Raw genomic sequence first — 25659 nt, forward strand, 5'->3', positions numbered from 1 at the left:
GACTCCATTCATAAATCCCAGGTGGGGACTCTGCTGTAGACCAATATTGTTTCCTGCCACAACATGATTAACAGTGTTTTCCGTGTTCGTCAGGTGCTGCTGCTCCATTTGACCGACACATAATCAGACTAACATACCTTGATTTTCACAAAAAGAAAAAATAAAAGCCAGCGCTAATACCGCATAGACTGCATACCGTGCTATTGAGCCACCCTGAATCACTGCAGGGGGAATTCCTTCACTGTGACAGCCCTAGCGGAGAGCGCAAACCAGTGAGAGAGAGAGAGAGAGCAGCAGTGGTCAAGCAAGGAGAGTGAGCGGCGGTAGCAAGAACAAAGCAGTGATTGAGAGAAATAAAATGTTATTTCCTGATTGTTTCACAGTGGTTTACGTTCTAAAGCACAAATGAGTAACCATCAAACACTCAACAGATGACTTACTGTGGCTACAGACGCTCTTAGTTTCATTTTCCTCCTCTGCGTTTCTCTTTTTCATTCATTCATTACAGTTCAACTCCATGTCTGTAGTGGACAAGTGGCTCATGGAAGCAGACAGAAGGAGGTTGGAGTGAACACACGCACACACAAACAAATGCCATTATGTTCTTTCTGTCACTGTTCTATCTTAACGAGTACATTTGTGCAGATCTCTCAGAATTGTCTCAGTTCTTGACACAAGAGTTTATTATCAAGGTCATCCATACTCGCTGAAATGTTATTATGGTATCATAAACTCTGTTCTCTTCTCCCTATGTATTCCATACTCTTTGGCTTTACACACAATATGGAGAAACCTACATTTATACACCATTCATTTACTGATCCAATATGTTCCTAATGTTGGATATTTGTGTTATACCATATTTTCTCAAATAAAAGACAGTAGTCAATTAAAAGCCAGGTCTCTGATAATGGCTGGGGGCGTGGTCAACATGAACAAATAAAGGCCACCCCCAAAAACAGGCTGGGGAAAAAACAAAAATTTAACAGAGCAAACGGAAGCAGATCAGAAAACAATGAGGCTTCGTACTATAATATGAGCAAATATACTTATCAAACAGAGGGAATTTAGAAGTAAAGGCCTCTCTCTAATATAAGCCTGCTTCCAATAAAGACCTGGTACCCTCTGCAGTTGAGGTAAATAAAGACCCCGGCCACTGTTTGAGGAAATATGGTATATCAACATTACATATCCATAACTAAAGGAAAACAACCAAATCTAAAGGGAACATCACTGTTGTACATGTCATGTATACAATCAATAAATCACCAAAATTATTGAAAAAAAGAGTTATTTTCATTTTTTGGCTGCTGAGCCAGTAAAACTCTGATCTACTAAGTGGGTCCGTGGGGGAAAAAATGTTACATTGGACACTGCAAACCTAATGTCCTTAAATCTGTTTGTGTAGCGATATGCAGAAAATGAGAACTACAAGAATCTGTTATCTTAAGCTTTTTGGTTGCTGGAGAGCAGACACTAACTATTCAAGCTAAGAGAGCATTCAAAGTTCATTTTCTTCTGATCCAGAGTGGAAAAGTTGACTTTGTTGAATTTGGTTTGTTTAGGTTCGCAATGCCCAGTTGCAAACAAACGAACTCATAAACAAAAGTCCTGTGTACTCAGAAGTAACTACTGCAGTGTTAGTAACTTGTCCTGTGACTACGAGACACAAGATTTTGAGGGAAGTTAACTCTTGTTTGTGTGGAAATAGAGACCACAGATCCACATTTTCAGGCATTGATCATACCCAGCTCAAACAACATTGTTCTCACCTGGCCAGATGAATCAAACTACAGGAGGAAACACTCCAGAGTTCAAATGAACAACTTCAAACATTTTTGCTGTACAGGTGCCCTAAAATTGCCTTTATCAGCTCAGAGTATGAGGGGCTTTTCCAGCTGAACACAGCTGATAGAGAAACGCCAAAGCAGGCCTCCCGAATCTTGGTGATCAAAGATGAAAGGCAGTGTCTGAAGGCAGGCACAATGCAATACAGTTAGGGATCTCTCAGTGAGATTTTGTGAAAGAGCTTTTGTTCTGTAGATTTAAAACGCAGTGGTCACACAGTGGAAAGGGAAGCAATAAAAATATCATATCTCTACACTCGGCTGTTTGCTCAGCCAAGTGATAACTTTGGTTTTGTGGTCGTATAAATGGTGAGTTTGAATGAGAAGCACTGAGCTGCAGAGTTGCTGTGTAATAAACAGTGCAGCTGGGAGGGCTGTCATGAAGATTTGATTTACTGTTGGAGGTTGTCCTGTAGCTGTCACCACTCAGAAATTTTCATCCCATGCATCCCTCCTCCTCCTTCCTCTGTGCACAAGTGCGCATGTGTCCATGAATGTGTGTGGCCTATTTTTGTTTGTATGTTTATCTTGTGTTTGTGTGTGTGTGTGTGTGTATGTGTGTCCTTACTGTCAGCCAGTGATGGAAAATGTCCTGGGTCTTCTTCCTCATTTGGTACCAGAGGAAATATGACTCAAATGGACACCATTAGTCCTAATAGACCGGGGCCAGCTGCACAAGAGACACACATGCATAGACAACATGCAGAAAACAGAAAACACAGACATGCTGTGTGTTTTGTTTTTAGCATATTGTAGCACATTTGAAATTCCCACCAAAAGTAACCTGTCTCTTAGTTGGTACATTTTCCGTCTTACCCAGGATTATAGTATGTCTGCAGATTGAAAGTATGTCTTTCAATGGGATTAGCCTAGTTTAGCTAAATTATTGGACGAGGCTATAGCTCTTCTCAGAAGTAAGGAAATATTAATTTAGATTTAACCAAATATGGAGAGTTGGTCTACTCTACCGAAGTTACAAATTGTAACATTGTGTACATGTTATGTACACTCCTTGTTTTTGAGGACAAAGTATTCAAATTTAATATGAAGTAGTTTTATAGTAGTAAGTATCAATTTATCTTTGGATAAGAAAAGAAAAACCTAGGTTCATGTATCAGCTTTTAAGAAAAAAATGTACTTAGAAAATAAGAGTTATGGAAGCTAGTTGAACAGAGGCTAGCAAAACTGTAGTTCTCTTTTTTTTGTTTAATGTTATATTTTTAGGACACAGGCTTTTAAGTCTATCCGAGGAAGAAATTATGGATTCTGTTAATGAATGAATGAATAATTCTGATGTGAAGAATGTGTATTTTTGTACCTCTGAATAAAGCTGCTACCTGTTCCCAGTACAGATAGGTTAAGGTAGTGAGATAAGCTTGGCTAATGTTGCATAACTGCTCATAGAGACATTTAAAATGCTTCCCTGGGTTTGTTTCTCACTATGGGTAGGAAGGAAAAAAAAAACCATGGTGTTTCACTATGGGATACGCCTTCCCACATATTCCTCAGAAGCATTTATCTCATTATGCCAGTCCTGATTGGCTGGTGATTGTGGCGTCCACGTCAGGTACCTACCCTTGAATAGCTTGTACTATGATGCAGCATCATTCAAAATAAGCACCTCCCTTTGCCCCAGCAAGAAGGGTTGTCTGGTGAGACATCTCGCTCATGCACCTCTGAGAACCATTGAAAGGAGATGTGTCCCTCCCTTTGACACTACTCCTCAAATACCCTCAATTTACAGCCATAAAGGAACCTGGTGAAGGAGGTTCTAGCGCTCTGAATAGTGTTAATTACATTCTGAGTAAGCCCCCACTGTATGTAAATTATACCACTAACGGGCCAGGCCCGTAGTGCCAGGCGTTCTGGGTATGGGTAAAATATTGTCCCCCCTGCCTGGGACAGTATGTCCTTGTGTAGCAGGCGTTGCCATGGCTGTCCACACAGGAGTTGATATATCTCTGCCAGCCAGTGCGGAGCTATTAGAGTCAGTTTGTGGTGGTGCCCTCTCACTCTGGACAGAATGGGGTATCAGAACCAAAGGAGGAAATGGGTACAGGAGGACGGGCAGCCAGACATGTGCGAGCACGTCCACACCGAGAGGCGCTCCTACATCGCGCATTTCTCTTGATGCGAACAGATCTACCACAGTGTGGTGTTAGCGCATCCACACTTGCTCCACAATCGCACAGTCCATTCTCCATATAGTGGTGTGCCCCTGGACAGCACATCCGCCCTCAGGTTCAGAACCGCCGGGACGTGTGTCGCTCTCAATTTCGTTCCCATTCTCGTCATTCTTGGATATGAGGAGCTCCGAGCTGTCCTCGTTGTCATCCTCATAATCCATCTGCATTCTTCCCCACCTTATCTCGGTTGTCGACCTGCATGTCACCGACAGACAGGTAAGGGTCTTTTCCAGACAAGCTAGCTTGGTGTGCTAGCCATCATCGTAGAATCTTGACGGTGAAACAGGCACCGTGCCTGCATGAACCAGGGGCTTCGATGGCAGTCTAAGGCAGCACAAGCAGACCTGGAGTCCATCTTTGTAAGCTGGTTTGCTAATGGAGAGGAATGGTGAATTAGCTGGTGTGCTCATTTGTAGAAACTGAGTGTCTTGCCAGTGTGCTTGTTGTGCGAAACTGGTAAAGCACCCAGGCTACTGTGGTGGGTAGCCGAGGCTGTTGATTGAGAGTTGATTGAAGGCAGCTAGCGCCCGGCGATGGAGTGGTTTGCCAAGATAGCTCCAGTCTATGGACAGTTAAGCTAGCTAGCCTATGCAACAGCTTGAGATATGCGGCAAAGTGAAAAGAGGTGTTTGAATGACGCTGCATTGTAGTGCAAGCTATTTAAGGGTAGGTAGTTCTATGGACGTGGCGATCAGAATTGGTGTTATGAGCTAAATTCTTCTGAGGAAAATGTAGGGAGGCGTATCCCATAGTGAGACATTGAAATGAATGCTATGAATGAGAACCCTCTTAATATAGTCAGTGTATTGCAGTTGTAGTCACAACCTTTTTACATGAAGCCATGTCTATTGGAGAGATGTCATTTATGAAATGTGTAGTGTAACACTTCTGCGTGTCTCTTCTTCTTTTCTTCTCAGAGAGGGACTACACCAGTCTATGTGAGAAGCAGCCCATTGGTCGGCTGTTATTCCGTCAGTACTGTGACACCAGGCCAGAGCTGAAACGCTGCATTGAGTTTATGGACGCTGTGGTAAGACTTTGAATGAGCCCATTACTAGTACTCTGCTTACACCTGTTCTTTTTTCACACATTTTCTTTTACCTGTCTGTCCTTGTTTCTCTGTCTCAGTCTCTCTCATCCTCTCCACTTCTCTGAGCTTTCTCCTGTGGGATTGGTCTGATTTGGGGCCTGCAGAACAAGGAATAAGAGCGGGGAGGAAGAGAGGGGAAAGAGAGAACTTGGTCCTTTGCCTGGTCTTGGCAGTAGTACTGGGTGGTAGGTGGGGTGGGCGTGGGGGGTGATTAGCAACTTAGACAGGCTGTCAGAGAACAGACCCCTCCCCTTCCTCCATGCACTCCTCCATGAGGTCAAGCCCACGTCAGAGGCAGGTCCCCTGGGTGAGCAGGCAAACACAGGCCCAAGCTTGTGTCTAGGCCCCTGGAGGTATTTGTGAAAGAAAAACATGGGGGGGAATCATACTTATTTAATAAAAACCTACATTAGTCTTTTTCAAGGTAGGTAGACAAGCACGTACGCGCACAGGGAGATGCATATACACTCTCACGCTGGCTGACAGAAATGCAAGACATGAAACAAGAAACATTTTAGTGCTTGACATGGACTGTTGGTCGCATAGAGGACTTCATGCCTCGGCTGTGATGCGTAGTAGCGCAGCTCAGTCCCATTCCTCTCTGCCGAGCTTGTTTTCAAACAAAACACACAGCTCGGAGCAGTCAAACTCCAGAACATCTCCCTGCCTACAGCCATATTTGACCAAAAACACAATCTGTGATAGTGCAATGGGGAAATAGTGAAAACTGAGGCGCCATCCTGGTAGGTGACAAGAGTAACGGGCGAAGCGGGATGACGAACATGGTTGCCAGTTTGCTGCCTTGACTAAGATGAGATGTTTTGTAACTGGTAACATCTTTCTATTTGTCTGCAGTCCCACGCTCATTTCTATTTTAATTTCTTTCTCTCTCTTGTTTCTTATTAACCCCCTCACCCTTTCCTCTCTCTCTCTTTCTCTCTCTCTCTCTCTCTCTCAGCCTTCTTCTTCTTTCCTGCCTTCTGGTGCCGTCTCTCTCTCTCTCTCTCTGTCTCTGACCTTATTTGGAGTGATATTAAAGATGGCTGAATGAACATGGCTTCCTGCGCTGGTGTGGTTGCTCACACTTCTATTCTTCTGACAGGCCATGTACCAGCTAGCTCCTGATGAGAAGAGGAGGGACTATGGACTGAATGTTTTAGACACATACTTTAATAATGGGGTAAGACACATACACAGACTGATATCTTGAGAGTCCGCAAGAATTCTTTTGATTTCATTATAAGATAATATTGCATATTGTATATGCAGAATTACATGTTAATTCTTCCAGTTGTTCGTCTCATTTAACTGCATGATTAAGTGCAATAAACTGAAAGGATGTTTTCTTATTCTCTGTATTGTTTAGTGCTTTGTGTCTTGATGTTATCAGTACACATATGAACACATGTTTGCCAGTGACAAGTTTCATTTACACCCCTGTCTGCAGTAGTGTTGGGCAGTGTTCACACCTCTGTTTTAGTTCTCTTAGTTCGTTGATGAACATTATTGGTCGAGACTCTACTTTGACTTCATCTAACAGAAATGATGACCCTCCTCTAGAAATACAATACAGGAAATAGGCCGCCCTATACCGCAAGAAGGAGGAACTGGATTGTTTAGTTTAGCTTTTGAATGTGTCCCATACCATTATCAAATAGTTTACAGCGTTCTCACCAGCCTAAATGAACTGAACCAAAATGACAAACGAACCCAAGTTTGTTTAGACCACACCAGACAAGTGAGGTGTGACCACAGCCTCGTTGACATGCGCTACCAGTTTACCCATACAGGATCACAAGCAGAAAGGAGGATAATGTTTTGATCTGTTTTCTTAGCCTTGACAGTCTGCAGTCATATTTGACCAACCTCTCACTTTGTTTCTGTCCCTCTGTCTGTCTGTCTGTCTGTCTACCTGCCTGCCTGCCTCACCCTCTTGTTTCTGTGTCTCTTTAACCCTCAAGTCGGCAGCCCATCTGCCAGACATACCGCAGGAGGTAGTCGCTGGGTGCCGGGAGAGACTGGAGCAGAGTCCGTGTAAGGAGCTCTTCAATGACTGCACCAAGTAAGTCTCTGTCCTCTCCACACATGTCGGATTACTTCTTGTAATGTCCACGACTATGATCTGACATGTAGCTCTCAGTTGTGATCAGCACTCCCACACTCAGTCTGTTAATGAAATGCTTGTTTGTTGGAAACATATAGATTTGTTTTTCTTTATGATCTGGCTGTCAAAGTGCAGTGGCACCAACAGAAGCCTGTTCCTTCAGAAAGAGTGTGTGTGTGTGTGTGTGTGTGTGTGTGTGTGTGTTTGTAGACTGTGTGGACTAGTGTGCCCTGTCACTAGTGATGATGAGGCAGCTGGCACCTGGAGTGCAGCATTACACACACACACAAACAAACTGGCAAACGAAAAGCGATTGAAAAAGAGCAGTGGGCAGAGAGAGCATCCGGATGGCTGGCATGAAAACAACAGCCACCTCAGTGTTCCCCCCCCCCCGTACACACACTCGCTCTCACACACAAACACAGATTTACAAACACACACTCTTGCAGGTGTTTCTGCTTCCTGCTCTGAGAGCCAGGAGAAGCAAACAGACCGGGGATTATTATCCCGAATGTACTTCTCATTGCACAACTTAACTTTGTTTTGGCTCGATAATTTAATTCTGCCACAGTTACTGTGGACTTGAGCTCAAAGATATATTGTGAAATATATGTCATGTTTGTCACAAGTTGTCACATTTAGCTTGGTAATGATAAAGGTAATGATTACTATTATATACGCTGGTGTTGTTTCCCACATTTCCTTAATGGTTTTGGTTCACCTTTAATGAGTTTGTATTGATTAAAAACTGTATGAGCAGTTAAAGATTCTTGATACCTGAACTGCACTGTGTGCTGATTTGTAGGCTGAAGTTCATGTCAGATGTTATTGGTTGTGCTATTAAAGATTAATTAAAGGGAATATAGTCTATTTATAGAGAATTGTGACGTGAATACATTTAGGCTGGTAAGAGATACGTAATGCTGGTATAATAAGTTTTGTTTGTCGAGCTTTAACCAGGACCCCACACGTCACATCAGAGAGTTAAAACCTGGGTCAGAGGCACTTTTAACAGACAAGTGTACACCAAATGGTTTTTTAAAAAGCTGTTTTTGGATTGTGTGAATAATGTGGCAGTGACTTGGCAGATGACATGTGAATCCAGATCTGCGTGGTGCACAGAAAACATAACATTGCATTTTATTTATTTGTCATGGATCATGTAAAAAAAGAATTACTCTCAAACAAGAGAAAGAAAAATATATGACCTAAATATATCACGTCAAAGCCACATTTCCACAGTCCTGGCAAAAGCCGAATTTCTGTGAAGTCCCAACTTTGAGCCACACAGGCCGACTTGGGTTGGAAATGCCGCGAGCAGCCTCTGATTCACTTCTCTGGGGAATATCGGAATCTGCTCGAAGGATTTTAGCAGAAGTGGGAATCACGGTTGGGAAAATACTCATGTTCTCAGCTTGTACTCTGGTTTTGACTTTATTTGTTTAAAAGCTGTGGGATTTATGAAATAAATTACTCATATCGTGTCGAAGCTGGTCAGGGTGACTATGAAGGACTCTAAAGATTTTTTTAAGATTAGATGAATTTGTTTCCCAGGCATGGATTTAACTAAGTTATCTACATTAATAGTTTTGAAATGCTGTAGTGTGTGTGTGTGTGTGTGTGTGTGTGTGTCATCAGTCTGTTAATGTTGTCTTTAGCTCATTAACATAACTTTGTTGGCTTGTGTTTTAGCACAGTAAGATTTGCTTGAGAATTGAGAGGGTGACAAAGCGAGCAGTGAAGGGACATAAGAAGAGGTGTGTGTGTGTGTGTGTGTGTGTGTGTGTGGTTGCGAAGAAAGAAGGCTCTGCTAGAAGGAGGAAAGGTTGGGCAAGGTCAGGGTTTGGTTTTGAAACTGGAAATGTCAGTGTTTGAGGTTAAGATGAACTCAACACACCACACACCTGTCTTCTCTCTTTGGCGTCTCAGGTTATGGTCTGCTGGCCCTGTTTCCTTCCCCTTCTGCACGCATCTCTATTTTAACATCTCTGAGTAGTGAAAAAGGCATTTAGTAGGGCAGAGAAAGACTGTGAGAAAGAGAGAGGCCACAGAATTATAACACTCAAATTCCACACTTCATTATGTGGGAAGCACAGCATCCACTCTAGTCAAACTTCTCGACCGGATTGAAAACAGAGCGAGGGAGGAAGAGATATGCCCACTGAAAGCACAGTATGAGGGGCTGGATTAGAAAACTCACAGAGAGCGATGAAACGAGAACAGGAAAAAAAAACGGAGAAATTGGGAAAAGTGAGGTGAAATGGAAAGAGAGTGTTAAGGAGAGCGGGGCAAAAAACAGGCAGAGTGTACAAACACAGAACAACACAGGCACGTGTTTGTGTTACCAAAAGCCTCACAGCAACACTGTTTTTGAATGGGATTCCTGTTCAAGTTCGTTCGTCACTCCTTCCTTCCACTATCATTAATATTGATATTCCATTGTGGAACTTTAATTTTTTTTTTCTTCCGATAAGTAATTTTGACTCAGGGTTTATCCTTTTTTTTTTTTCTCAGAGGGAAAGCCTGTAGGAAAGCGTGGTGCTGCACGTGGAAACGTGACTTTTGGCAGAGCCACACACCCACTAGCAGAAATGTATTAGCTCACTCATGGATTTTCTTCTGCTGCAGTGGAACATACGGTTATGTCATAGCAAGAGTAAAGCATGGCTGCTAAGTACATGTATATCGTGGTGTTTTTTAATGTATCGCCTGTCTTGACAAAGGTCTCTCTGCTGATTTTTCTCCCCTTCTCTTTCTCTTACCCGCTGCCTTCCTCCAACTGTATAGCTGTGTTTATTTCTACTCCCAGCGGTGTCTGTCTGAGGCTCGACTCCAAGAAAGAACTGCTAGGCTCCTGCCTTTCTGGAGCCCCTCTCTTTAAGTGTCAGGGGACAGTCTTGACCTCTAAGACAAAGTGAAGTTCACTGACCTGATAAGTGAACTTGGATGAGAAATGTTAGTCATTCACGCCATGGTTTAAGAAAGGAATTTAGACAGGAATTTTGTGCGGGCGAAACATTTGGTGTTCTTCAGACTTTGATGACAACGAGGTATCATATATGTTGAGGTTACAGGGTAGACCAGCGCTTTGCAGGAGATTTTAATGAGTTATAAGTGACATGATTTTTAGTACAAACCTGACAAAATCTTGTACACGCTGTACCCCTGTAAAGAGTTGAGATCTCGTCAGGCTGGATGAATGTTTATGTCATGTGCAGAGTAACTTGGTCCTATGATGACATAATTCAGTTTTCTTTTACACAGCAGAGGGTACTCCCCTTGTGGAAACTCTCTACTCTCGTGTCTTTTGCCAAGAACAGCCACCCCAGTGCTGTTGGTAACCACAGGTAGCTTTCCTCGTCTTCTTTAGTGATGAAGTCATTTTGAAAAACGGTTAAGGAAACTCTCCTAGACAAATATGAGCATCTCTCTTAAACATCGGGGTTGTAGAAGAGATATATGTCGGCTGAAACGTTTGGTTTGCACACTGGTCAGCAGTAGAGAAAGCATTACTGGTGTAATTTTCACTTTCTGCTATGGTTCAGGAGTTGTGCAGCTGACCTCTGAAGCGTTCTGCTCATGTTAATTACATGTCAATGGTTGGAATAGCCTCTGTACCAGAGTCTTGTTTATTGGCTAGCACAAGTGCTGCTGCTGTGGCACGTAATAGTTACAGAGCACAAAATTGTCACTGATACCGACCAGTGTCAATGCAGTCATGTTTTAGTTTGAGTACAAATGCAGATGGGTAAAACAGGTTAAACTTTTCTGATGTGTCAGTCTCAAGTCTCTGGCCTTTGTCTCAGTCTCTCTGCTACTGTATAAAACAGATAGAAACATGGACTTCTGTAACAGAAGCATTAAAATGCTCTGAATTTTATTTAGCCTTTTGTAGCCTTTCCCACTTGAAGGCCTGTAAACAAAGTGAAATATTTATTGACTTAATGGATAAGCAAAATGTTGAAAACTGGGTAAGTATGTGGGACCTTTGACCTCATGCACTTTTAACAATGTTTTTCTTTTCTTTTACAAGTTTGGGAATCGTCTCCCACATTTTGCAGAATATATGAATATAAATTTGATCAGTCATTTTTGTATTTTTTGCCATAGTGACTTAAATGAATCTTTATTTTTATCTGTTATAGTCTTTAGAGATTAATGGACTAATTAACATCCAGCTTGTAATTACTTTGGGTCAGTTTTTTAACACAATTAGTACAATTTAATATAATAAATAAATATAATACAATATCTATATTATTTGTATGTGACCAGTTCAGGTGTACTAATAGTAGGTCTGGGGTGAAAGAGTCACAGTCTACACTCATAATCTGCTCATGCGAGCATAAAGAAGAACCATCAAAGCTTCGTTGAATAAATTCAGTCTTACCTTGAGATCCGGGATGAAAAACCTACTGACTTGTATGTTTTGACTGAAGAGAAAGGGGCAAACACCAAACCCTTAAAAAGTGGAGCCGCTACCGTGGTGCCGTAATCTCCCAAGATTCCTCCGGCATCTGGTTCTCCTCTCCGTTAGAATACGTTATCAGTCAACAATGCTGATGGCGAGGATAGTAGATTTTAAGGTGCTATGATAAGCGCAACATTTTTGCTACTAGAGTGTATCTTTTTTTTTTTTTTTTTTGTCACAAAACCTTGAAGTGTAAACTCATCTCAGCACAGTTCAGTTCATTTCTGTCTGGTACGACAGTGTTAAAGATGACCTGGTGTTTAAGTCAACATCTGCGGTCAAAGCAGATGAAAAGGACGCTGACACAAGAGGCTGCCAGGGTCGTGTCAAAGATTCATGTTCTCGCAACTCTCAGTGAAGTGACAGTTGACATACGGACCGGAGTCAATGAAGCCGTGACCTTTCATGACCCCTCCTCTCCACAGAAAACTTTATTTTGATGAAGTTTTTTTTTTCCCCTCTTAAAGCAGGAATCTTACAGTTTTTATGTGGATGATTATGTCTGTATGTGACTCCAGCGGACAGACTCACACCCACATTCACGTGTCGGGTAAAGTGAGATTAGATGTTCCGCTCAACCTCCCGCTCAGTCAAAAACCAGTTTCCCTAAATCCCCAGTTTCCTGGTTGAGTTGAGCGGAATGTCTCTGTTCAAAGGCATTTTTCATTTTTCACGGTGGTGTATCGACACACAGTTTTTTCCGTCTTTTCCATTGAGAACCGCTTTGAACCGTGACACAGCCAGCAGCGCGTAAACACACACACACACACACACACACACACACACACACACACACACACACACACACACCCCAACACACCCAAACATGCACATGTAAGTCAGATAAAGAGGATGTTTGTTTTTTTTAGTCATTGTGATGTTAAAAGGAGTTATGGCTCTCTGGGGTAGACAAGCCAGCTGTCTGTTTGTCTGTCTAGAAAATTTGGCAACAAGTCATACATGAACCTTTTTTTTTTTTTTTCCTGGTTAGGAGTGACATGTTGTTTACATCCTTATTAAGTCGTTATTAAAATGATCACCAACCCTTTCTTTTTTCTCCCTCCCTCTCTCTCTCTCTCTCTCTCTCTCTCTCTCTCTCTCTCTCTCTCTCTCCAGAATAGTTCGTGATTATCTGAGTGGAGCTCCATTTTCCTCCTACCAGGAGTCCATGTACTTCTCTCGCTTCCTGCAGTGGAAATGGTTGGAGAGGTGGGTAGTCACTGCAGATTACACTCTTGGTAATGCAAATATGTAAACCGTTCCTTACATACTTACATAAAAATGACATCTGGGACTGTATATGCTTTAATTATTAACAGTTCAGGTTAGTCTCACTTCATTTCCACTTCTTTGTTTAGGAAGGGTAGCGTATTGTCTTCTTTAAACTACCAGTTCATGTCCAGACTTTTTATTTTTTTTGGAGGGATTATCATCATCAAGAAACTTACAAATGAATATAATTTAAAAAAAAGAAAAAAAGATAACCGTGTGTTAATAAATGCTTACAGCAAACAAAAAAAAATACAGAAATGCACAAACAGAAGATAAACATTACAGTATACAGTATATACAGACCAGTAGCAGGAGAAGTGTTTGCACCCAAACACAAAGGTGGTGCTGCCAATTGGCGTTTCTGTGCGAGTGGTTAATAATTGATGATGATTTGCATAATGGCTGGCAACCGAAGCAGGGTGGAGACAGCAGTCATCAGGGCGGATTAATAATATATTAGAGCATTACTCTGTCTGCACCATCACACGGTCTGAGAGAATGACATAACCCATCAGTTATTTTATGTCTCTTACTTGTTTTGTCTCTCTGTCTCTCTTCCTCTTTGGTCTTTCCATCCCTGCAGGCAACCAGTAACCAAAAATACCTTCAGACATTATAGAGTACTAGGAAAAGGTGGATTTGGCGAGGTGAGTATCACAGCAATAACTCTTGACTCTCAATAACAGTTTATTGTGGTGTTTTTTGTTATTTCGTTTTTTATGATGGATACCGAGCCAACGTTATGTTCCTTTTACACGTCAAGCTTGGAACTGAGATGTTAATGTTAATGATTTAAGTTGGTACAAGTAACAGTTAGCTAATACGGCGCTGTTTATGTGTCCACTCTGGTGATGTTAGGTGGAGAAATCTGTGGTGTGACATATTAACTTCCATTAGTTACACTTTTAAAGAGATTTTTTTTTTTTTTTTTTTTTTTTAAATGTGTGTGTGTGATCATGTTTCCTCGCTGCTTGTTTTTCCAGGTTTGTGCCTGCCAAGTACGTGCCACCGGTAAGATGTACGCCTGTAAAAAGCTGGAAAAGAAACGAGTGAAGAAAAGAAAAGGTGAAGCAATGGCACTAAACGAAAAACGCATTTTAGAAAAAGTTAACAGTAGTTTTGTAGTAAGTACTACCTTTTTCTTATTCAACTTTTCAACCGAATTGTACTTGTTTTGTGTGTGTGTGTGTGTGTGTGTGTGTGTGTGTGTGTGTGTGTGTGTGTGTGCGTGAGTGTGTGTGCATATGTGAAAGCATTATTGGTCGCTGCAAATGAAATTCAACTGGCGTGTTTGCAAAGGCTGTCGATCAGCTGTTAAAGAGAGCCGCTGCGACTCAAGTTCTGTTTGTTTAATGACGTCTGCGCCAGGTGGACAAGCTCCTGAGTCGCAGTGGAAAGAAACATGATGGGGATGAAGTGGAAACAAATCAGTCACATGACATTATTGACTAGTTGCAGGTGACAGCGCACTGCGGGACAGTCGCACACTGCAGCAATCAAAGCTGCAACAACTGCTTCATTATTTGGTGACAGACCTGCCGTTTTGCAAACATGCCATATTTGAGTTTATTTGAAGCATGCTGTCAGATTTGAATCATCTGTGATGTTTTTTTTGTTTTTTTTCAAATTGATTGAAATCTGTTTTGCTGACATTTTTATACATTTCTGTTGCAATGATGTTAAAGAGCCAAATAATAGATTGAAAGCCATGTCTGTATTCTTTGTCACACGTGCCTGTACGCCATTGGTCATACGCTTTTTAACTTTCTGATTTCATTTTTGTGTTCCAGCTTGAGTTCAGAATAGATTTCTTTAGAAGAAACTTAAATACATTTTTGCACAGGAGGAGGACTGTGGATTTTGGCCCCCGTCACTTACATTGAAAGTGCTTCTAATGGCCAGTATGAACAGGATGAATGATTATGGCAAGAAAAACCTATTTCAATGTTCATTTGGGCACCTGACTGTTGTTTTAAGACAGACTTGAAAAACTGCGAACCCGTCATTAGTGGAAATTTTAAAAGTGCATGTCAGAGCAAGAACATGAGCTTTTCTGAGAAACCGCAGAAAAGAGGAATATACAACAATTTCTAAAGAACTTCTCAGTAGTATTGCAGGCTCATACATGACGTGCATTTCACAGTAAAGCAACAGCACATAGAAGAAAGTAATACAGTGTCCGGGCTCTGAAAAAAAATAAAAATCATTACCCTGCCACCATACCACCATACCTCAAACTCTTAATAGTGGCGTTGCTCTTGGCTGATTTTTCCTATAGAGGATTTCTATAAATTGAGCCATAGTCATGAGTAAGAGGTGGTTTTTGGCTGGCGCTTTAATGCCAAGCTTCAACGCTTTTCAGGGAGTCACCTAGCCTTTCATTTGATCCATGCTGCACTGAGCGGCAGAAATCTAGAGCTGACAGTCCATTAACATGTAAGATGATACATTAAAGGAACAGACCTCAAAGGGAGATATCTGTAATGTTTATGGATCCTAGATGAAATATAAGGGGACATGTGACAAGAAAAACAATAACGAGTAAAAGAGTTGGCATTTGTCAGTCGTCAAATTTTAAAATATGAGCCATCTGAACTCCTTTTACCTCTCACTGTGTACACCTGTGATGCAGCGTGTATGTCCCTGTTGCATTTTGCTCTGTTTTTTTTTTCTTTCCCTCTGCTCTCGACACCCCTTGTACGTAAAAATGGAAATGCTTGAATTTGAATCCTGCTCGACTTGCGCTTGTTGACATCAGGACTCAAACGCAGTTGGAAAACTGGTGATGTGTGCTTGTCTTTCCATTTCGTCCAACTGTACACACTAAGCATCTCAGGTGCTCAGACAGGAAAAGAAAAATTAGCTTTGGCTCAGTGTTGTTATTCCAAAAAATGATTGTTCCAAAGACAAGAAAATTACAGCAAGTGCTTGTTTAATTCTCTTGGAACATGGGGAGGAGCGACTGGAGGGATAAGCATGTTCATTTCTGCTCTGTGGGTCTTTGTGCAATGTGTACTTTGTTAACTGTACAGAACAGTGATATTGATCTGTTGTGCAGTAACCTGGACTGTAAGGGAGCAGAGCTTCTCCATGTTCCCCGTTTGAAGCTAATGGTTGTGTTTGAGTTGTACTAGATGGATTGGTTTAGACGTTTTCTGATGCAGGCTGAGCTATGTTGCGCGTCCTTGTTTTGAGTGAGTCATGGCAAAAGCATGTGCATGGGCATGCACACGCACACACACACACACACACACACACACACACACACACACAGAGGCTGGAGTGGGCTTGTTACAGAACCTCAGACTTGCAGCTCTTGTCACCTGGGATTGGCACATGATTCTCTGTGTGTGTGTGTTCGTTCTCTGTGCTGCAGGCAGAACTGATGACTCTTCATGTGCCTCTCTACCTACGAGAGCAGCTCTGTTGCCTAGCAACACTGACCAAACAGCAGTAGCAAGGAGAAGAGTCAAGTGCTCTCTCAAACCCCTCATTTCTCTCTCTCTCGTTATTCTTCTTTACCTTTTTTTTTTTTTTTTTTTGATCAGTGCATACTATTAGTCAATACATACTGTTAGCTTATGTTTTCACATTTAACGGCATACTCTGTGTGGGTGTGTATGTGTGTAACTCAGGGCAGAATGACCCTGTTCTAGCATTTCCAGCAGGTGAGACTGAGGTACGAGCCAGCTCATTCTGTTGCAGACTTGGCTGGCTATCAATTGAATTTTTTAGATTCCGGTGCCAATACAATAAACCTGTTTTAAAAAAAAGACGGAAAAAACAAGTCAGACTTGTCTAATGTTGTAATGATACAATTTTCCATACAAATCTCTGCTCAAATAAGATTTTTTCCTCAAATAGTGATTTAAATCTGATATAAATATCTGATCAAAGAACAAAGGAACAAGACCAACTTTTACTTACTGTTCTGTGCGTTACTTGACAAGATGAACAGAGGGAGGCAGAGCGGATGTTATGCACTTCATGATTCACCTCCTTTTAGAGTAAAGTCATTTCCAGTAAGAAGGTTGCCTCGGGTTTTCTTGATGTCTGTCGTTGTATTACATTGGCATAGATGTCAGGCATTAGTGGAAATTTTAATGGTACAGTTGAAATACTTGAATTTCAAGCTTCTTTTGGGGTATTTTTAATAGTCTTTTACACATTTAAGAAATCACAGACACCAAGCTTCAGTGTGTTCCACATCTTTTCGTAGTTCCAAGATCAATAGAAGTGTCCATTGCTAATGAATAAGCATGATTTTTGGAGGACTGTTTGCTTTGGCTCGTGGTGTATTTTTGTGTCTTTGTTTCCATATGTATATGTATGCGTGTGTGATGCTCACTTGAGATCACACAAGAATTTTCCCATCCCCTCTTGTGGTCCGTCTCTGACTACATAGTCCGCAGCAGATGGGATTCCTCCCGATGGCAGCAACATCCTGCTTGTACACAACAGCGCAGCCACACACACTATACCCTGCGTGTCACTGACCCAGAAGGGGGAGAGGAAAAAAGACAGGAGGGAGGGGGGGGGGGGCATTGGGAATGAAGAGGGAAAAAGAGAGATAGATGGTGGGATTAGAGAGAAACGACATGAGGCAGTGGAGTCAGGAGTGAAGAAGAAACTTCTGGTTTTCCATATCTGTTATATCTCTCTCTGTGTTTCTCTTTGTGTACATTCCTGTCATTTCATCTGGGATAATGGATGATTATTTAGGACATCAGACAAACCAAATGAACCTATCACGCTCCTCTCGCTACCCTGTCTCTGACCACGGCTCTTCCCTCTTTCTCCTCCTCCTCCTCCCCCTTTCCTGCCTCAAAACCCCCCTTATACACCAACTCCTTTCTTCTTAACTTGCTCCCTCTCCTCCCTTCTTACCACTTCCCCAATTTGCCTCCCCCCTCCAGGTTAGTTTAGCATATGCCTATGAGACCAAGGATGCGCTGTGCCTGGTGTTGACCATAATGAATGGTGGTGACTTAAAATTCCACATCTACAACATGGGCAACTCGGGCTTCGACGAGCAGAGGGCCATCTTCTATGCTGCTGAGATCTGCTGTGGCCTTGAGGACCTGCACCGTGAGAGGATAGTCTACAGGTTAGGTCACATGCGTTAGGTCACTGTTTGGGGCAGGTATAGACGGGGTTGTAGGACTCAGATGTAGCCATCTTTTATATCTTGTGAAGATGTATACGCATATTAGGACAGTATCAGGCCTAGAGACATTTTTCATGAGTATTTTGAAGTTCTTTGTATCCGGGGACAAATGTTTTGAGGTTTACGACCAGAACCACATTATGTAATCTTGTTGTTGTACATGAGAATAAATGTTCTGGCATTTCAAGGGGCATTCCACTGATTTTACACAATTTTACGACTACTCTGCCTGTGAAAACAGTCATATAATGTCCTCTGTGGCTCTGAAGGAGCTCTCTAAAGTCTGAGAAAATAACTGATGTCATAGTGATGATATCAGGGAAGTAGGCTTGAGACTTGTCATGTTTGAATTAGGGGTGTAGGATTTCAAAGACGTAGGTTTTTACCAAGCAGGGAGGGTCTAAATGAAAGATGCTGTCCAGTTGCATCATGGGAAATGTAGGATCCAAGATTTTGGAGCTTGACCCAGACTTAAAGTCTTTGTTTAATTGACAAACCTAATCAATAATCATCATTAACTGTATGTTTACCTATTTTTCTAAGCTCTGGTGTTAATAAGAAATGTATTCTGGAAGAGTGCTTGTGGTCGTGTAAGATTGGGACAAGTAGAAAGTCCAGGTTGATGAAGTGTGACTGAATTATTGGTGCACCAATCGCACCGAGGTGTACTGCACCTGTCACACTCAGTGGAGGCTCAGAGTAATGCTAATATAAACACTGATGTTCTTATAAGACACACGCACCCACATTCACATGACCCACATGGTCACATGAACACACACAGTGTTCCTTAATCTATGCATGTGTTATAGTAAACTTTACAGTTGGCATCGTGCTTGAGTTTGACATTAGTGAAGCGCCCCAGCTTTCACATTTCATAGCTATTGTAGTGCAGTAAATAACAAACTTTTAGTGTCTTGCTTTTTTCAGGAAGTTTACAAGACAAAATGGTAATGCAATGATTAGCACAGGTAAAAGAGTGTTTAAATCAAGTAAAATAGCCTGAAAACATCTAAATGAGTTTACAGAAGGGATTTATTAAAAGACACAAACTTTATGAGCCTGATATCTTTAAGTCAGGAAGTTCTGTTGCAACACTGGTAATGACAGCTCAGCGCAATACAGTGCATGATGGCAAATATAGCAAATAAAGATATGTGCGCAGATAAGGAATGTGATAATACCACATGACAGATTGTAGAACAACAAACACACAGGAAATAAAAGACAATGAAATGTCAATGAAATGACAAGTAAATAAAGAATACTGTTTTCTGGCAATATAAATATTTATCCAGGATTTCATTCTTATATCTTAATTCTTAGATCTAAGTTCTATTTTTATACGAGCACAGTATCAAAGGTATGTTTTTTTTTCTTCTTTTTTTTCAGGGATTTGAAACCTGAAAACATTCTTCTGGATGATCGTGGTATGTCCCAATTCACTTTTCTCACTATTCAAGTCAGGTGTGTGTGTGGACTAACGTGTAGGTGCACGTGTTTTGATGCCGACTGTGGATGACGAGACGAATGAACAGTTTGTAACTAGTCCAGTGTATCTTGTGCAAGCATAGCAGCAGAGTGCTTTCCTGTCTCTCACGGGCTAAAAAGTCACTCTTCAAGTTGTTCACATCACGCTCTCTCCTCTGAGTCATACTCCCATATCATCTATTCTCTCTCTAACATGGTCTTATCTTGAACAAGAGGAATTTCCTCTGTGTCTCTCTTCAGCTCTTACTTTTTTCTTTATACTTTTCTCTTAAAAAGATCATTCTAGGGTAATATGGCTATTGTCAGGGTGCTATGGCTTTGACCTTTACACTGCATGTTATTGGTTTCTGTTATTCCTCTGTAAGTCAATATGGATAAAGTTATTCAGTAAAATGTTGTAATCTGTTCTAACCATTTAACATGATCTTAATGAAGTCTGTAATCTGTGAATCTTGTTTAGGACACATCCGAATTTCAGACCTGGGTCTTGCAGTTCAAATCCCTGAAGGAGAGACGATACGAGGGAGAGTGGGCACTGTTGGATACATGGGTAAGAATTTACATTTTTTCATCTTTCAAAAAAGTGTGCTTAAAATCACTGAACTTTCGACCCCTCTTTATGAACTTTATGACCTCTCTCTCAGTTCACCTCAATTCAAACCCCTCCGTCGGGTTTCCACTTGTTCGGACCTCTCTTTTCTCACCCCTCATCCCTGCCTCTGCAGCTCCTGAGGTGATCCAGAACGAGAGCTACACTGTCAGCCCGGACTGGTGGGGGCTGGGCTGCCTCATCTTCGAGATGATCCAAGGCCAGTCGCCCTTCCGCAAGCGCAAGGAACGCGTCAAGCGGGAGGAGGTGGACAGACGAGTGCGCGAGGACCAGGAGGAGTACTCTGATAAGTTCTCCGAGGAGGCGAAGGACATCTGCAGACAGGTGAGGGTGAAGAGATGGAAGAGACAGATGGCTGTTGGATTTAGGTGAAGGGTGGAAGGGAGGAAAAGGAAAAAGGAAGGAGAGCACATTAACAAAATTTGTTCAGACCTGTGGCAAATGAGGGCATGGAGAGAGAATGCAGAAAAACATTGTCAAACTACTTCAGGATGAGGATTTCATGTCGAGAAGTTCATGTCTTGATAAATTACATGAACTGCTTTATATTACGACAGTTACTGTCTTTACTATTACTAGCGCTGGCTTTAATAGGGAGGCGGCTTTTATGTTCTGCCACTCACTTAATAAACACTGACACAGTAAAAAGCAGAAGTTGCACAATGAGATATTAGATGCAGGCTGTCTGACTGACAGTATTTTATTAGAACATCTGACTCTCTGCTGTTGCAACATGTTGTCTTGAACTTTATTTTGGTCAATTACAAGTTGCTGGTTTGTTTTGAAATGGGGCCAAATATTTACTTCTTCTGAAAAGGCTATAAACTAGGCTTCCTATGGGAATGGCTGAAACACATTCTTACAGTAAGATGTAATTTTTTTACAATAAAGCCTGTTTTTTTGGCAATATAAATGTATTTCTAGATCATTGATGAACTATAGTATATGTTATAATTCTGTTTCAAGGTTATATAATAATATTTGTTCATCATCATTTGTTTTTTTAAGTATATCCACATGTCCTGTACACCGTGGGGAGCTGGAGCTTATCCCAGCATAATTATACCATAAAATGTTTGTGTTGTGCCTCGTTGTCTGTTTCTCTGAAAGATGACGTTATTCCTTATTATGAAGGCATTTTTTTCTTTCAAATGCACCTTATTCCTAAACAAATGCACCTTAACCTGTATTATCAGATTTTTATTTATTTATTTATAATTTATATATTTATATTTTGGCTATTTGAGGACAGCAGACCATTTAAAGTTGTTTTGGCAAACCTGTTTCCTACTTACACATCCAGTAGACACAAAGCAATATTAACATTCATTTGTAGTTGAGTTTGTGGTGATCTGACAAGAACAAATTCAATATTCAATCTCCTTTTAACTTTGCTTTTGTCTCTAACTTCTCATGAGGGAAATATCTGTCTCCGTAGCTGCTAAACACACCGTTGCGTCCACCGGCTCTTCACTTACTTTTGACTATCTGTTTAGTACCGGACAGGCAGCATCAAGTGGGTTCATTAGAGATTTTTCTCTGAAAACAGCTGCCTGCTCTTGCTGGAAATGATGCTGAACAAAAACAGTAAAATTGTGGGGCCATAAAACCAAAACTGAAAGACGCTCTGTAGAGCTGAGGGGAACTGCAGAGTCTGATGATAATTCTACATTGGTTCACCACTATGAACGACCCCTTTCACATTGTACTTGTTTATATGAAAATATTGATCAGTGCAGGTTTAGGATCAGTTGTTTATGATAACTTGGCTTGGAATATTTTCTCTCTCACCCCCTCTGTCCTCCACAATCTCACTATTCTTGTGTTCAAAGAGGGAGCCATTGAGCTTCTCTGTGCCTGAGCAGGAGGGGACGGGACGTTTATTTGTGTGACGTGTTGGAACATTCTGACCTGAGGTTCAACAGAATCAAAGACTCCCCAGGGAGAAGAGAAGAGGGGGTGGGTGGGGTGGTGGCGGCGAGGGAATAAAGGTTTCAGCAAGAAATAGGAGAAAGATAATAAGGAATGGGAGAGAATACAGCAGGGGGGGAAAAAGTCTGCAATGCTAGAGAGATGTAGCTAGTACTACAGCCCAAAATAGAGAAGTGAACTGAGATGTCAAGAGCAGAAAGTGAGAGTCTCTGCTTTGAAACCTAGCGTAAATTGTGAAAGAGTTTGGCGAGGACAAGAGAAACAAAGGGGAACTACAAAGAGAGAGTTGGAGATGTGGTGAAAAAGTGAGAAGCCATCAGCTTGTTGATTGTGCAAGCAATCACTGTTTGAGTGACAACAGGGCCAGTCGGAGTGTCCGCTAGTAGCCAAACCACTAAACAGCACTCATCCACTTCATAAGCCTGCTGTACCGTAGGTGGTGTGGTGGTAATATTATCCAGAAGCTCTCATAGAGACGGACAATGGCGCTCTCTAATTCTATCCATGATGGTGCTGTATTAACCCCTGAGTGTATGGATTTGTGTTGTGCCTTTATTAGATTATGTTGGGTCAGATATATGAAGTCAAGAGGATTACATGCAAACCACGTCCGTGTGTGTTTTGTATACGTTTAAGTAGAGGGATTAGTCATAAAACTGTCAAGAGTTATCCAACATTGTAGGAATCCCCTGTGTGTGTGTGATTTACTGGTCGAGTAAATCACTGGTAGAGTAAATCACAATAGAGGTTTGTTTTATGTTATTTTTAGTGAGAAATGTGAAATATATTAAGCAATCATTTATCTGCTTACTACACGCACATCTTTAGGGAGTTGAAATCTCTTTTGCCTCTTCTTCTTCCTCCCGCTGTGTTGTCAGCTCCTGGCCAAGGACCCCAAGGAGCGACTGGGTTGTCAGGGTCGCGGGGCCATCGAGGTCAAGCAGCACCCCATCTTCAGAAACATCAACTTCAAACGGCTGGAGGCCAACATTCTGGACCCTCCCTTCAGCCCCGATGTAAGAACAACACACATAAACTCACACACTCACAGTCGTACATACAGTCTCCATTCACAGCTCGTAGCCTGAAACCTTGGCAAGCTGCAAATCAGCATACAGGAAATACCATTGTCACAAGTAAACAAACACTTCCATTATAAGCTATTTATCATGGTAGCTGGTGGGGGTGGTGAGAAGCAGGAGTGTGATATCCGTGTCCTTGTTTGAAATCCCCGTTTGAAACTAGCTGACAGAATGGAAAATATGCTTCCTATAGCATTTAAAGTGAAGTTGCCCTGTTTCACAGTAATCATGAGCTGTACTCATACTGGAAAACTCTCAGATGTGGATATGTGTCACTGCGGACTGTGATACAGAACTCCACCTTCCCTGGAATAATGTAGTTCATCAAAACAAGACGCTGTAAGCTTTTATTTCAAGCTGCTCTCATGGACTTCTGCCTGGGATAACAAAGCTGTTTGCAGAGGGAATCATTACATTTTCAGTGTCATAAATAGACTGAGTGAGGGAGAGCGACTGGCCCGAGAGGTTAAATCAATAGTTGAAAGTTGATAGTGTTATCTGTGTTTTCTATTTTGGGTTATTCAGGTCAGTAGGGCCATGCTGAGAGAAAACAGAGCAGCAAAGAGTCCACAGGCGTGGTGTGAAGATTTTGATGTTATTGAAATAAGAATGTGACTTAAACTATTTCAGATTTAGTATTTTACAGCTTTCAAAGAAGATAATTACACTTTTCACAGTTGTTTCACTTCTTTGATTTTTATTCACTCTCTCTTTTCCTTGTTTTTTCTGTTTCTCTCTCTCTCTCTCTCTCAGCCCCGAGCCGTGTACTGTAAAGACGTCCTGGACATCGAGCAGTTCTCCACTGTCAAAGGCGTGAACCTTGACCCCACCGACGACGACTTCTACCACAAGTTTGTCACAGGCAGTGTCTCCATCCCGTGGCAGAACGAGGTACTGCAGGCCACTTAGATGATGTCATCGTCAGACACAGACAGTGCAGTACACTACTGGTGACATAGAAATACCTGTATGAATGAAGAATACCTTGGGGTCAAGTAGAGGGACAAATTCATGTTAATACACACAAACGTTGATATACTTTTGCCTGTGAATGAGTGAGGTTATTGAATATGTATGAGACAGAGTGTGGAGGGTGTTCATTTACATCCTAAATGTCTTACCTAAATGGATACTATAACAGCTGCTTCCAGATGCCTCTCTAGAGAAACTACATCTGCAGAGAGAGTTGTACTATAAACTAATGACCCAAGGGCCTCTAGTTGAACCAAACCACTTAAATAAAAGGCATACATTTAGATAACCGGGCTTCTCTTCCTTTGCAGATGATTGAGATGGAGTGCTTCAAAGAAATCAATGTCTACGAGACTGACGGGACGCTGTGCTCAGACCTGGACGTGAACCGGCCTAACCCTCCACCAAAGAGAGGCTTCTTCTACCGCCTGTTCAGAAGAGAGGCAAGTGCTAGTGCTCCGGCAACTGTCCGAGGGGGTGGGGGCTAAGGTACTTCCTCTCTTCCTTCTTTCCTTCCTTTTTTCCCATCAGGCCTTGTCCAAACTCAACATGTGAAAACTCCTGACCCATGTGAACTTCTGGAGATCTTCTCACAATGCAGAACAATCCCTAGTTATAGTTGGTTGGATTAAGGCCTCTTTTTTTTCTTTTCTCTTGGGGTTGAATATTTCAGTCCCTCCTTAACCCTTTTTGTATTCTTGCCTGTAGTTGTCTTTATGCCACTTTTGTTTCAGAGGGTCAAACGCCAGGAATCTTTTTCTTGAGAGAAGCTGGTTTGTGGTTGTGGGAAGACCTGATCTGAAGCTTTTCAGATGCATTGATACATATCACAAAGTGTTTGGCAGGGATAATAAATGTTTCTAACATTCACTTTTGGCAGCAGGAGCTTGTCAACTAACACGTAACATTTTCACTATCTTTGATCTGGTATTTATTGCTGAGACCTTTTTCATTTTGTTCATTCTGTAATTGTACTTATGAGTAATCTGGGGACAAGAGGGGGCATGTCTTTCTCACTTTTTGAAATCCTCCACACAGATATCTTGATGTCCAGCTGCCAAAATCAAGATTAGAGAAGCAAGGAGTTGATAAAACTGTCAACATGCTCATCTCAGTTGCCTTTGATTGTTATTGTGAACTCACAGCAATAAGCTTTACCAGCAGCAGTGAGTGCTTTACTTTACACTTGTGCCCCACGTTTCGCCTCTCAGGCTGCATAGAGTCCATCTCGTCTTGTTGGTGGAGGTTGTTGGGGCTCATATGCAGCCTGAGAGGAAGACTGCAGACACTACACATGCATGATTTTAGTTAATATTAAGATATCTATTATTATGTATAAGGTCTTTGTCAAGAAAGTAGGGGTAGTGCATCAACACAACAGAGATCTGCATAGCATTTCTACATGTTTTTTGTCATACTACCAATTTAAAATAAA

General features: G+C 41.7%; 1 protein-coding gene across 3 annotated transcripts in view; it reads left to right on the forward strand.

The window, feature by feature from the left end:
• Positions 1–25659, forward strand: part of grk4 (G protein-coupled receptor kinase 4) — a 51402-nt gene that overhangs the window by 22483 nt on the left and 3260 nt on the right. For 2 of the 3 annotated variants that reach the window (XM_067584092.1, XM_067584094.1), the window contains exons 3-15: positions 4951–5063; positions 6226–6303; positions 7085–7185; positions 12815–12907; positions 13554–13617; positions 13954–14094; positions 17887–18077; positions 19530–19567; positions 20089–20178; positions 20354–20562; positions 23049–23186; positions 24006–24143; positions 24536–24667. In XM_067584092.1, coding sequence (XP_067440193.1) covers positions 4951–5063; positions 6226–6303; positions 7085–7185; positions 12815–12907; positions 13554–13617; positions 13954–14094; positions 17887–18077; positions 19530–19567; positions 20089–20178; positions 20354–20562; positions 23049–23186; positions 24006–24143; positions 24536–24667 — 1526 coding nt within the window. Of the gene's footprint in view, positions 1–4950; positions 5064–6225; positions 6304–7084; positions 7186–12814; positions 12908–13553; positions 13618–13953; positions 14095–17886; positions 18078–19529; positions 19568–20088; positions 20179–20353; positions 20563–23048; positions 23187–24005; positions 24144–24535; positions 24714–25659 lie in introns of all 3 variants that reach the window. The other variant, XM_067584093.1, reaches the window with a different exon arrangement.

Source organism: Thunnus thynnus, chromosome 3 (assembly GCF_963924715.1).
Source record: "Thunnus thynnus chromosome 3, fThuThy2.1, whole genome shotgun sequence".
In the NCBI taxonomy this organism is placed as follows: domain Eukaryota; kingdom Metazoa; phylum Chordata; class Actinopteri; order Scombriformes; family Scombridae; genus Thunnus; species Thunnus thynnus.